The sequence below is a fragment of the Phoxinus phoxinus genome (genome assembly GCF_949152265.1).
Source record: "Phoxinus phoxinus genome assembly, chromosome: 11".
Classification (NCBI taxonomy): Eukaryota; Metazoa; Chordata; class Actinopteri; order Cypriniformes; family Leuciscidae; genus Phoxinus; species Phoxinus phoxinus.
In genome coordinates, this window is record NC_136886.1 from 29979350 (window position 1) to 29992295 (window position 12946).

General features: G+C 35.9%; 1 protein-coding gene across 1 annotated transcript; it reads left to right on the forward strand.

Moving 5' to 3' along the window:
- The first annotated feature begins 5 nt into the window (after positions 1 to 5).
- On the forward strand, positions 6 to 9537 carry odad3 (outer dynein arm docking complex subunit 3). The gene is made up of 13 exons (XM_079627475.1): positions 6 to 146; positions 507 to 619; positions 786 to 863; positions 984 to 1178; positions 1625 to 1726; positions 2789 to 2914; positions 3310 to 3432; positions 4501 to 4644; positions 4759 to 4919; positions 5048 to 5204; positions 6594 to 6743; positions 6939 to 7023; positions 9304 to 9537. Exons 1-13 carry the CDS (start codon positions 62 to 64, stop codon positions 9432 to 9434), a joined length of 1650 nt encoding a protein of 549 aa, XP_079483601.1. The 5' UTR covers positions 6 to 61; the 3' UTR covers positions 9435 to 9537.
- Positions 9538 to 12946: the final 3409 nt, after the last annotated feature.

Below are 12946 nucleotides of genomic sequence, written 5' to 3' on the forward strand. Positions count from 1 at the left end.
TGGCACGGCGGTAGAGACAGAAATCCAAATTTAAACCTCAAAATAATAAATATTCATAAAAATGCCTGGCACCTCTGTCTCAGGGGGCATCAAACACCCTATCCATAATCAAATTTCGGAGCTACAAAGAAAAATTCAACTTCTGGGTAAGTTTTTTATTACAGATTTCACCAATTAAGCTAAATTGTTAAGTTAACGTTAACTTAAAATCTGCCTAAATATGCAGTAATATTGCGGAAGTAGTGGAGTAACAAGTATTTCAATTGTTTTCTTATTTTTGTTATTATTAATCATTTATTCTCAAGTATGGCAATGTTGTGTTGTAACGTTAATGTCAGCCTGGAGTTATTATATAGCAAACTTGCTTCTATGGCTGTTAAATAAATTTATATTACTTTTAAACTGAATACAGAGCTCAATACAATTGTCTACAGAAAGTTAATATTGCACGACATTACACCCAACTTCGCATGGCCGCGGAATGTTTTTCTCTCTCTGTCCACTAGAGGGAGACAGAAGCGCGTATTTCGAAAGCTCTCAGTCTGCCATCAAGAAGAACAGAGAAACCATCTTTCAGCTAAGACATGAGAATAAAAACCTGCACAAGAAATTGTCTGAGGTCAGACATTATGAATACACACACACACACACACACACACACACACACACACACACACACACACACACACACACACACACACACACACACACACGTAAAACATAACCATATAATTTAAGTAACGTTATAGGTGTATTTGATGCATATATTGGTCATGGTTGTCCAGGGAGATGAACAAGTAATCAAGGATGTTTTTCAAGGCCATGGGATGGAGAAAGCATCATTCAGGAACATGTCTGTTAAGGTAGGGTTAAATGAACAGTTATTTAAAAACCTCTTTCACTTGTACTATCCAGTCAAATTGCCCGTGGTTACAGAATCACCTGCATATAATTTGTGGTTGACAGAAATTTTTGTTGTGCAGTCAGCTCGGACGGTGTTGGAGAAGGAGGTGTGTGAGAAAATGAAGAGGCTGAATGCTATGAAACACACCACTCAGACACAGAGGCAGCGTTTCGAGGACTTGAAGCTCCAGTACCAAAGCATGAAGCCCCAGAGCATGAAGCCACAGAGCAGAAGCCCTCTACCTGACAACCAGAAACTAGAGGAGGAGGAAAAGGTAGAAATTGTCTTATTTTCTGTGCATTTTGGATGGACACTGGTGAATCTTACAATTTAAGAATCGTCCAGGTTTCTCACCAAAATCAAAAGGAAAAAAAGAAGTAAGAAAATAAAGCCTTTTTTCCAGTCAAATAATTTTTGTTTCAATTTCTCCTTATGTTATTTTTTTTTTAAAAACTGAAAATTATCCCATCCAAAACCATGCCCACAATGTTTTTTGTTTTGTTTTTTTGCATACCATAATGAGAATTACAGTAATTAAAGAAGGGAACTCTGCCAATAAGTTTCCCTAAGTGGTCATTCTTCCTATGTAAATGCTCTTCTTCTTTCTCTCAAGTCTTTCGTCTTCCTCTCTGTCATGATTAGTGGTAAGCAGTGTTTACCCACCCTGTATTGATGTGAGTTCAAGCAAGAAATGAATGAACTTGTGTGCTTGTTTTATAGAAATTGCGCATTCTGGAAAACCGATTGGAGAAAACGCAGCTGAAATATCATGAAGCAGAGCACATAATGCGAGGATACCTCAAACTGAAGGACCACCTACAGGTATCTGAGAAAGAACAGATGAACTGGATTCATGTACAGACTGACACAGCACACACATAAACCCACACAGATGTGTATTATAAAGCATGATGCCCCATATATGTGATGGGGAAAATTAAAGCAATCCAATTTATCCAATGACACTCATACACTACCATTCAAAAGATATTCGTATTATAAGAAGAAGAAATTTTTCTTTAGCACCAAATCAGCATATTAGAACGATTTCGGAAGGATCATGTGACACTGCAGAGTAATGGATGCTGAAAATTCAGCTTTGGTCACTGGAAAAAAATACATTATAAAATAGATTAAAATATAAAACAGTTCTTTTAAATTGTACATGTGAGGATAAGAGACTTCTTTCATTAAAGGGTTAGTTCAACCAAAAATGAAAATTCTGTCATTAATTACTCTTCATCTTCAGAACACAAATGAAGATATTTTTTATGAAATTGAGAGCTTTCTGTCCCTCCATTGACAGCCACGCAACTACCACTTTCAAGCCAGAAAGGTAGTAAAGACATCATTAAAGTAATCTATTAATAATATTAAAGAGTGCTTTGTTTGAGAGTAATTTAAAAAACATAATTTACCACCGCATTTACAAAATATTAATCTCCAGCATGCGTTCATGCAACGTCTGCTTTTGCGTCAACACAACACACATGCGTCATGGTGCTCTCGTGAACGCGCAATGGAGATTGATATTTTGTAAATAAAGTGGTAAATTGTGTTTTTTTGCACAAACAAAGCACTCGTGTCGATTCATTAAGTTGAGGATAAACCACTGGAGACACATGGATTACTTTAATAATGTCTTTACTACCTTTCTGGGGCTTGAAAGTGGTAGTTGCATAGGCTGTCAATTGAGGGACAGAAAAATATCTTTATTTGTGTTCCGAAGATGAACGAAAGTCTTGTGGGTTTGGAACTGGGTTTTGAGTAAATGATGACAGAATTTTCATTTTTGGGTGAACTATCTCTTTCAGATTCAAACTCTTAGCGACCCCAATCCTTTGAACAGCATGGTAAATAAACATTTATGATTTGTTTCTTCAGGAAGACAGTCTTACGTTTCAGCCACAGCTGGACAGGATGGAGGCAGAGATCCACCGGCAGACACAAGTGCTCAAAGATCTGCAGATCATGAACAGTGACGCTCACTTATCAAAGGATGCAGCCAAGGTAAAGACAGCATTTAGTAAATGATAAAAAAAATGTAATGAGATAATAAAGCAAGCATATGTGTAAGTGTGCCATGGTAAAGGTTGTGCAAGTAATGATTCTCGAGTAGGGGTGTAACTCCAGTGTCCTGCCAAAATTCCCTCCATTGGCCTTTATCAATCATGGCCTACTAATAAGAATCCTCATGCTTTCAATTGGCTTTATCACTCTCTCTCCTCTCCACCTATAGCTGGTGTGTGGTGAGCGTACTAGCACCATTGTTCTGGCAGTGGATGCTGCACACTGGTGGTGGTTGAGGGGAGACCCCCTGATCTGATTGTAGAGTGCTTTGGGTGTACAGTAGTTCGTAATAAATGCCTCATTTCATTAAGATGTGTTTGTGTGTGTGTGTCCAGGCTGAGCTGCAGCTTCAGGAGGAGCAGGTGTACAGAGAGCGCAGAGAGCGAGAGAAAATCCTCTCCCGCTACAAGAAGCAGGCGGAGGAGAGGATTGCTCAGGCAGAGAGGATGAAGAGAAGAGTGAGCATCATTACCAGTTAACTATGCAATACTCTAATAAGCACACAAATATGTGTGTCGTACTAATAGCACTTCTCATGTGAAGTGCACAGGAGACTGGACTCGCAATTGACGTTAATAGAGCTTAGTGTTAGCATGCTGCAAAGCTCACAACACACAAATAAAAATAAAATAGACAATTCAACTATTTATAAGTATATACACTACCAGTCAAAAGCTTGGAATAATTAGGATTTTGTAAAGTCTCTTATGCTCACCAAAGCTGCATTTGTTTGATGAGAAATACAGTACCGGTAATATTGTGAAATATATTATTATAATTTAAAATAACTGTTTTCTATTTTCTGTTTTTCTATTCAACTGTTTTATAATTTTTGTCTGTGATGCAAAGCTACATTTTCAGCATCATATACAGTCTTCAATGTCACATGATTCTTCAGAAATCTAATATTCTAAAATGGATTTGGTGCTCAAGTAACTTTTCTTATTATTATTAATGTTGAAAAAGTTTTTGCTGCTTAATAGTTTTGTGTAAACTGTGATAAACTACCGGTCAAAGGTTTGGGATAAAAAAAAAAAGATACATTAATACTTTTATTAAGCAAGGATGCATTAAATTGATTAGAAGTAACCATAAAGACACTCACAGTTTCCAAATATTAATATTCTCCATTACTGATAGTAACCATTATTAATAATTGAGCACCATTAATAATTGATAATAACTGAGCATCAAATCAGCACATTAGAATGATTTCTGAAGGATCATGTGACACTGAAGTGATGATGCTAAAAAAAATCTGCTTTAACATCACAGGAATAAATTACAATTTAAAATATGTTCTAATAGAAAACAGTTATTTTAAAAAATTGAACACAATATTCCTGTTTTTACTGTATTTTTTATCAAATAAAGGCAGCCTTGGTGAGCATAAGAGGCATCTTTCAAAAACGTAAAAAAAAGTAGTAAGTATACTGTACTTTTTACCGGTAGTGTATTTTTCTCAACATTTATTTTAGTTTATTCAGCCATCTCCCCTCCATTCCCCTTCTGTCTGTCACGTCTAGCCCCAGTGGGCGGCCATGCACCCCGACGAGCTGAGCAGCGAGGCCCAGCGCAGTGGCAACGCTGTAGAAGAAGTGGAAGCCATCTCTACTTTTGAGGAAGCTTTCCAGCAAATCAAAGAGGCCACTGGAGTCACAGACTCACGGGTGAGGACAGACATGCAATTCAAATGTTCTCAGTGTATATAGATTACTCCTTGTTAAGCAATGTTCATTCTGTTCTTGTGTTAAGCAATGTTTATTCCTGATTTTTCTTGTCAGGAAATAGTGGACAGGTTTATCTCTCAGGGAGAAACACAGGAACATTTGGAGAAGATGAAGGCAGAAAATGAGAGAATGCTGCTTCAACTGAAGGAAGAGAGGAATACACTGCAAACTCAGCTTCAGGATATGAAATACTCGCGAGAAACTGAACTCTCAAGGTGAGAGCAGACATCCTAGGCTGTATGAATAGTGATATCACTTCACATGATCTATTATTGGGACTGCATAATAACATAACATTTTTCAGCTCTCTAATTCTCTTCTGTGCATGTGTTTGGTTGTTTAGCAGCCAACAGATGCTGCAGGATTGTGAGCGTCTGCTGCAGCAGGAGCAGCTGCGCCGTGATGCAGTTAAAGATCGTCTGGACAGACTCACACATACACTAAACACTGTCAAAGCAGGAGTGCAGCAGCTCAGTGACAAACTACAGCACATACCACTGGTACTAATGAATCTTCTCAAATACAGAACCCCGCTGGTTTCACAGACGAGGCATAAGCCGAGTCCCAGACTAAAATGCATGTTTGAGCTGTTTTAACTGAACTGTTTTCATATCTTAAAATATGTCAATGACATTGTTTTGTCTAAAAAAAATTCTAAGGCATGTTTATAAAAGCTACTTAAATGTCCTGATTGAACTAAGGCTTAATGCTGGCTTAATCTAAGCCCTGTCTGTGACACCAGGCCTAAACATACTCCACAAAACATGGCTTTTCGTGAACCTGGTTAAAGGGTTAGTTCACACAAAAATGAAAATTCTGTCATCAATTACTCACCCTCATGTCGTTCCAAACCGGAAGACCTTTGTTCCGCTTTGGAACACAAATTAAGATATTTTTGATGAAATCCAGTGGCTTGACAGCTATTTAATGAACACTTTGAAGGCCCAAAAAGGTAGGAAATACATTGTTAAAATAGTCCATGTGACTACAGTGGTTCAACCGTAATTCTATGAAGCGGCGAGAATACTTTTTGTGCGCCAAAAAAAACAACAACGTAATTTTCTTCCCTGAGGCACATTTATAATGTTAGTCAAGGTTTCTTGTTTGTAATTTACCTTTATCTCCATCTCTCTGACCTTTAAATTAAACAGACTGTTTTTGCCACAGTACATTTAAGACGCCTATGTAACTGCCCTCTGTTATGATTGGCTAACCTATTTGCATATCAAATGAGCATTAATACTACATATAGTTGCAGTTTAATAAATGTAGATTTTAATTCGTGTATGGGAATTCTGGAAGTTACAGTATGTTTCAAAGTACATCATACTGGTATGTACTGCATACACAGGCTGCATTTATTTGATCAAAAATACAGTAAAACTGTAATTCTGTAATATTGTGAAATATTTTTACATTTTAAAATACATCTTTTCTATTTGAATATATTTTGAAAATGTAATTCATTCCTGTGATGGAAAAGCTGAATTTTCAGCATCATCATTACTCCAGTCTTCAGTGTCACATGATCCTTCAGTGCTGCTCAATATTTTTGTGGAAACCATGTTTTTCAGGATTTTGTTGATAAATAGAAAATAGAACAGCATTTATTTGGAATAGAAATCTTTTGTAACATTAAAAATGCCTTTCACTTTTTTCACAAAATAAAATAATTTCTTTAAAAACTGATCCTAAAATTTTGAACGGTAGTGTAGTAGAATGTTGTTGTTGTTTTTTGTAAAATTGATTAGAAATAAGAAATATTCATTAAGAAAGTTTTCTATGTAGTTGATTACGTGATTAAGGAAACGTTTTTACATTCAAACGATGCATGCATGAAATCTATGAAATATATGAAATATCTGAGTATTTCTCTTGGTCTCTGGCAGATGAAGGGTCCGACATCACAGCTGCATCCAGACTCAGAAGAACAAACACTGCAGCTGATGTCTGAGGCTGAGCAGAAACTGATGCTACTAAAGGAGGAACTACAGGGCAAAGATCTGGCAACCATCCTGAAGGAGATGGAGGAAGAGGAGGTGAGGAACAATGATGAGTCAAGTTGCTGTTATTGTATTTTGGCTTGTTGAAGACGTGTAACTAGTGAAACACTGACTGTTTTGTTTACTTATATGTCATATATGGAATATATGTCATATTTTACTTTTTTGGAAGTTGTAAAATAACGCTTACTAATATTACTAATATGTTGTTTGTTTCATGCCTCTTTGCAGTTCCCTGCCAGGATAGCAGGAAAACTACCCCAGTACAACACGCGCATTCAGTTGCATGAGGCCCAGAAACAGGACTCTTTTGATGGTGAGACACTAGCTCATATCAACAATCTCATTTCTGCCACATAAGAAAACAATCATGCTTTGGTGAAATACCAAGTCATAATTATGAGATAAAAAGTCTTAATGTTTTGTCACAATTATGTTTTAATTTCATATTTTTATGTTATAATTGACTTTATCTTTTAATTTAAACTTTTTGTAATTATGACTTTTCCTGATCATTAAACATTTTTATGCCATAATTGACCTTTTATGTCATAATTTTGACTTTTTGTAATATTTATGAATTTTCCTAATAATTGAAAAAAAAATATTTTTATTGACTTTGACTTTTGAATTGACTTTTTATCTCAGAATTTAGACTTTTGTCATTTGACTTTTCCTAATAATTGTTTTTTTATGCCATAATTTACTTTTTATTTCACAATTTCAACTTTTTGTATTGACTTTTCATGCCATAATTTACTTTTTATCTCATAATCTAATTTTTTTATATATATTTATGACTTTTCCTGATAATTTAAATATTTTATGGCATAATTTACTTTTTATCTCATAATTATGCTTTATGGCAGAAATGGGCTTCCAATACATGTATCCTATATCTGAATTAAGCTTTTTGGGGCGTGAAGTCACACATTTCATGGTATTTTTATGGTAAAAAAAACTCTTTAATAAAAAATCCTACTTTAAAGTGCTATTTTAAAGTTTCCTCATGTTGTTTTGGAGTCTCTTACAAAAGATTTACATCAAAGGTCAAAAAACGGTTTCATTTTCTCATAAAATACATTTGCACCACATTTTCAATGATTCTCAAACGACTCGTCAGATGAATCAATCTCTCTAACTCCCTCCTTTCCGCGAGCTACTCTGCTCTGATTGGCCAGACAGCTCAGTCTGTTGTGATTGGTCTACTGCGTACAGCGCACGTCGAAAACAAAAACGCCCATTGCCATAACAACATCAGCTCTGCTTGTCCTGAGGCTTCCAACACTGTAAACTAAAGACAGTAACGAACAATGACGTCGATTTGACCATATCAATGCTAGCGCGAGTCCGATGATGAAACATTGGAAGAACTAGTTATTCAACCCGAACCTCCATCGCAAGGACGACTCGAGCAGGACGTTTCTCAGTTATACACTACTCAGTTTGAGGTACATTATGAGATGTTGCAACTGTAATTCCTCAGCATTAACAAGTGCATGTCCATCAACAAACAAGTGGTTTGCGAATCCTGCATTGAACTCAGAGATTTGAGAAGTAGTCGTCTGTAAAATAAAGGGAACACAGCAAAAGTTTAGGATTATACTGCTGTGATATCGTGGTAAAGATGAATTTTAACCACTGATTCTTCACATGCTCGTCCTTGGGTTGTGAAAAAAAACTGGCTTTATCTTCACATTGTAGAGCACAGCGTCTTCTCGACGTGATGCTGTCCAGTGTCCACAGGAATCAGTGTTTGAGGTTCAAGTTTTCCCTGGTGTCAGCACACGCAATAATAGGGTTGAGCAATATACTAATGTTTCGTCTTGACATCACGACGAAACGGCTTATGACTTGTTTGAAAAGCTATTAATTTCATTGACTCCGACTCTTACTTTTGAAAGACAATAACTTTATATACGGTGCACTTTTAGATTTAAAACTTTACAGGATGTTTTCATTCACTTAGAGCTGTTACACACTACACGAAAGGTCATTTTCAAAAATCCATAATAGGGGCCCTTTAAATATATATATATATATATATATATATATATATTTAATTTAGCTTGAAAAATATATTTTATCATTCATCAAGGTAAAAAGAAAATATGCTATTAGTTTTTACTTGATGGTTACATGTCACCACCTGACATTTGTTCAATTTAAACTTCTTGTTGAACATAAAAGCCATATGAAATCAACATGGATACAAAGATTACATACAGTATATCTAAGAACTTACTGTATATGTTTAAAACCTTTTATCCAATAATACTTCTTTATCTTGGGCACTCTGATTTCCATTTTGCACCGGTGATCACCGATTTAGTTCCATTCCTCAATCTGTACACTGTGTGGAAGTTAAAGCTCACCCTTCTGTTATACAGAGTGGTGCTGGATTTGTTAATATCTCAAAGGCCAGATCACAATTACGTGTGATTGTGTGTGTGACAGAGAGACTGGCCTACTGGTACATGGGTACTATGAATGCTGTTGATCCATATGTACAGGGAACAATAACAGAACTATTACGTTTAGCAGACATAGCTGACACGCACCTAGTTACACACCTGCATGTATTTTCTGTCAACAGACGAGGACGACAGTGGCGATGATGAGGGTGATATCATCACCCGTGTCACCCTGAAGCACCAGTCGCAGTCAATCATTGACACAAACACCAAGAGGAAGACTCGCATGAAAAAGAGGAAGGGCAAACTCTGATCTGATCCAGACACCGGAGTGTTCATCAACATTTGATAGAACTTCATCTCCCTTCTGTATGTCTGCACATTAATGCTTTGGAAAATAAATGAATTACTCAGTTGATGTAGATTGATTTTAATACTGTATATGTATTAGCTGCTTGAGTTGTGTGTGCACGATTGCTTGCATGCCAGAAGACTCTAACGTGACACCTGGTGATCTCAGTTCTCACATGACACCTGTGTTGAAGATAAAGCCGAGATACAATCTCAGCACAGAATTTGAAAAATGTCCTGTGGATCCCTCGCACCTGAGGAACTTGCGCACATATATTCAAATGCGCATAACTATAGAATTAATTCTTGATGCGCACGTGAGCGCCATCAGCGTTTCTCACAGGTTCACGTTTAAAGTCTGTGTAGAGAGAACGGTGTCGTCTTAGCGGCCTCTAATTTAATAACTAATGATCGTTGCGACGGAAGTGAATCAATCAAAACTAACTTTAGCTGGAAAATATCTTTATTCAAGAACCTCTATAAAGCCAAAACAATCTCTGTTACCTTAAATGATCCGTTTATCACTGTAAAGCAGTTTTGAAACAATCTACATTGTTAAAAGCGCTATATAAATGAAGATGACTTGACTTGACTGACCTTGATTGTTACACACCGTCAGTGACGTTTATAATGTTACAAAAGAATGCTGTTCTTTTGAACTTTCTATTCTAGAAAAAAAAATATCACTGCTTCCACAAAAAATAAAATAGCAGCACAACTATTTTTTACCATTAATAATAATAATAATAATAATAATAAGAAGAAATGCTTCTTCAGCTCTAAATCAGCATCAGAATGATCCCTGAAGAATCATGTGACGCTAATAATGATGCTGAAAATTCAGCTTTGATCATATAGGAATAAATTACATTTTTAAATATATTCAAAAAGAAAACAATTACTTTATATATGTAGTAATATTTCATAATGTTGTTTTATTGGGTTTCATTGTATTTTTGAATAAATAAATGCAGCAGCCTTGGTAAGCATACGAGTCTTTCAAAAACATTTAAGAAATCTTACTGACCCCAAAGTTTTGAGTAGTAGTGTATAAAGTGTAAAATTAATCTAAAGTGATCATTAATTTAAAAAAATATAAACCCGAAAGAAAATGAAGAACTTGGTTTCTCTAAAGGCATTCACGCTCTTTAGAAAATACCTGAAATTTATCAATGATTTGACATCAACATTGTACTTCCTTCTTAATGCTCAAATCGTGGATGTCTTCATAACAGAGATATTCAGAGGATTCTTTGTTGGCATAATATTGTTTCCTCTTTTGAGAATTGTTTCATAACAAAACATGAACACAGACATTTTAAGGTAGCCTAATACAGTGAATCAATGAAATTCCAGCATCATTTCCATGTACAGGTCAGGTTCCCAGTCTATTATTGTAAAGTCCTTTCCTGACCTTGTTATGTAACACTGGAGGCACTGAAGCAGAAAACTGTGACCGGCTGAGCTGTTCACCAAGGTATAAGACGGTGTGTGTGTGCATTTCATTAGGCCTCGGAGCTAACACTTAACAGATAATAAAGTTATAATCTAGGGTTCTTTTCTGTGCATGTCATGGTTTTATCATCCCCATTGTGCCTCTATTTCGGCTAATTATCAGCATTAAATAATCTTTATTCACAGTTGTAAATTAAGAGTTTAATGCCACGAATGAAATCACTGCTGGTTTATTTCTGATTTGACTGTCAGCCTATTAGTTTTCTGTTCCATCTCTCCTAAGAAAATAGGGTTATGTAAACAATATCAAACATGAAATGTTGCTGTGCAATCACAGCCTGTTATTGTAATGTAGTCATGTGAAATTCAGATATTCTGCATATGTTTTGATGATGATACTTGTGCATGAGCTTCACATAAGAGTCCAGAAAAATGTGTCATTTGTCTAAACCAATGCATTTTCATGTTAAATGGCACATTCCGCAAATACAGGACACTGGGTAAAAGTCGCTGTGATCTTTACTGACATAAATATTCCGTAATGATTACTGAGATGGCACATTGACTAAAATCACTGAGAAGGTAATAATTACTTTACCCCACCTCTCCATGTTAAACTAATCCAGTCTGAATAGGGTTTAGGACAAAGTGTTATGAGATACATTATGAAACTGACTTCTCATGACTTTTTTCCCTGTAAATGTTTGGCTACTGTTAGGCTGTTCATTTATTATTCATTCATTTAATGTTTGTTACTATAGAAAATTGCTAATTCACACAAATCAGCGTAATATATTGGCTATATGAGGTTGAGGTTGACTATCAACATTTCAGAAAATTATAGTGCCAAATGCAGATGTAGTTGATTAGGGGTTTTTTTCATATGCGGACACATCTCATAGATAGTCCAAAACTACTTTATTTAGAGTCATTCCAACAAATTTGTACATGAATCATAAACTTGTTAATAAAAGTCAATAGGCTATGACCCAGAGGCACCACATGGCTGTGATTCAGTAGGCTAGTTTTAGTCTGAATCATACACCCTAATGAGCAACTATGACATTTTCTCTACTATTTCAAAGCTGCTTTAAAACGATATGTTTTGTGAAAAGCGCTATACAAATTAATGTGAATTGAATTAAATTGAATTGAATTGAATTGTAGGCTACTATTTCATAATTACCTTCGCACAGTTCGCAGTCTGGCAACCGGGCGAGTTTCAGGTCCACGCGCAACCGCACGAGACTCTTCGTGAGCGTCAAAGATTTATTGTTTCCACGCTAAATGTAAAGACAAGACAACAATGAGTTTTGCTTATTGGACACGCGCTTGCTTTCCAAAAATAAGTTAAAATAGGAGGTGGTATGGCTTGTAAATCGGAAAAAGGAGGCCTGCTTCTTTGTTTACACGGTGAAATCTCCAGGTATTTTAATTTAAACGCTGTTTAATGGGAGGCACGGTTTCTTCTTCGGGAAAATATTTAAGTCATAAGACAATTTTATGTAAATCATAATTAAGTGTCGTTCAGAAGTCAGAACAGTAAGAAAATCTTCAAGTTTTAAACACCTAACATCTGTGTTGTGATATTAGCAGAGAGCAGAGTACAGCACATGTGGTCACTTTTACTTTTGGAGTTATCACCCATCTTTTACTTCTCAATTTGTTGGGGTCTCATCTGCCTTGCAGAATTTATTTAGCATTTTATATGCTTCACACTGTGCACTTTCAATAGTTTATTTACTTCACAGTTACTACAGAATACACACAAGAACACTGAACTGTACTGTTACTGCAAATTAGTACAACAAAAGAATGTCAGAAAAAGGAGAGATTGTGTCAATGAAAAGGATGCACTGAGTGGAACAAACCGAGCTGACAGCCCATTAGTCTGTGCAGACAATTAGATTATTGTGTGAGTGTGTTCATGTTAGTCAGCATTGAGAGAATCAGAGATGGATGGATGAGAATTGCTGGGTTACTAGAGTTTAGGTAACCTCCTCAGTTCATAGTCACTTG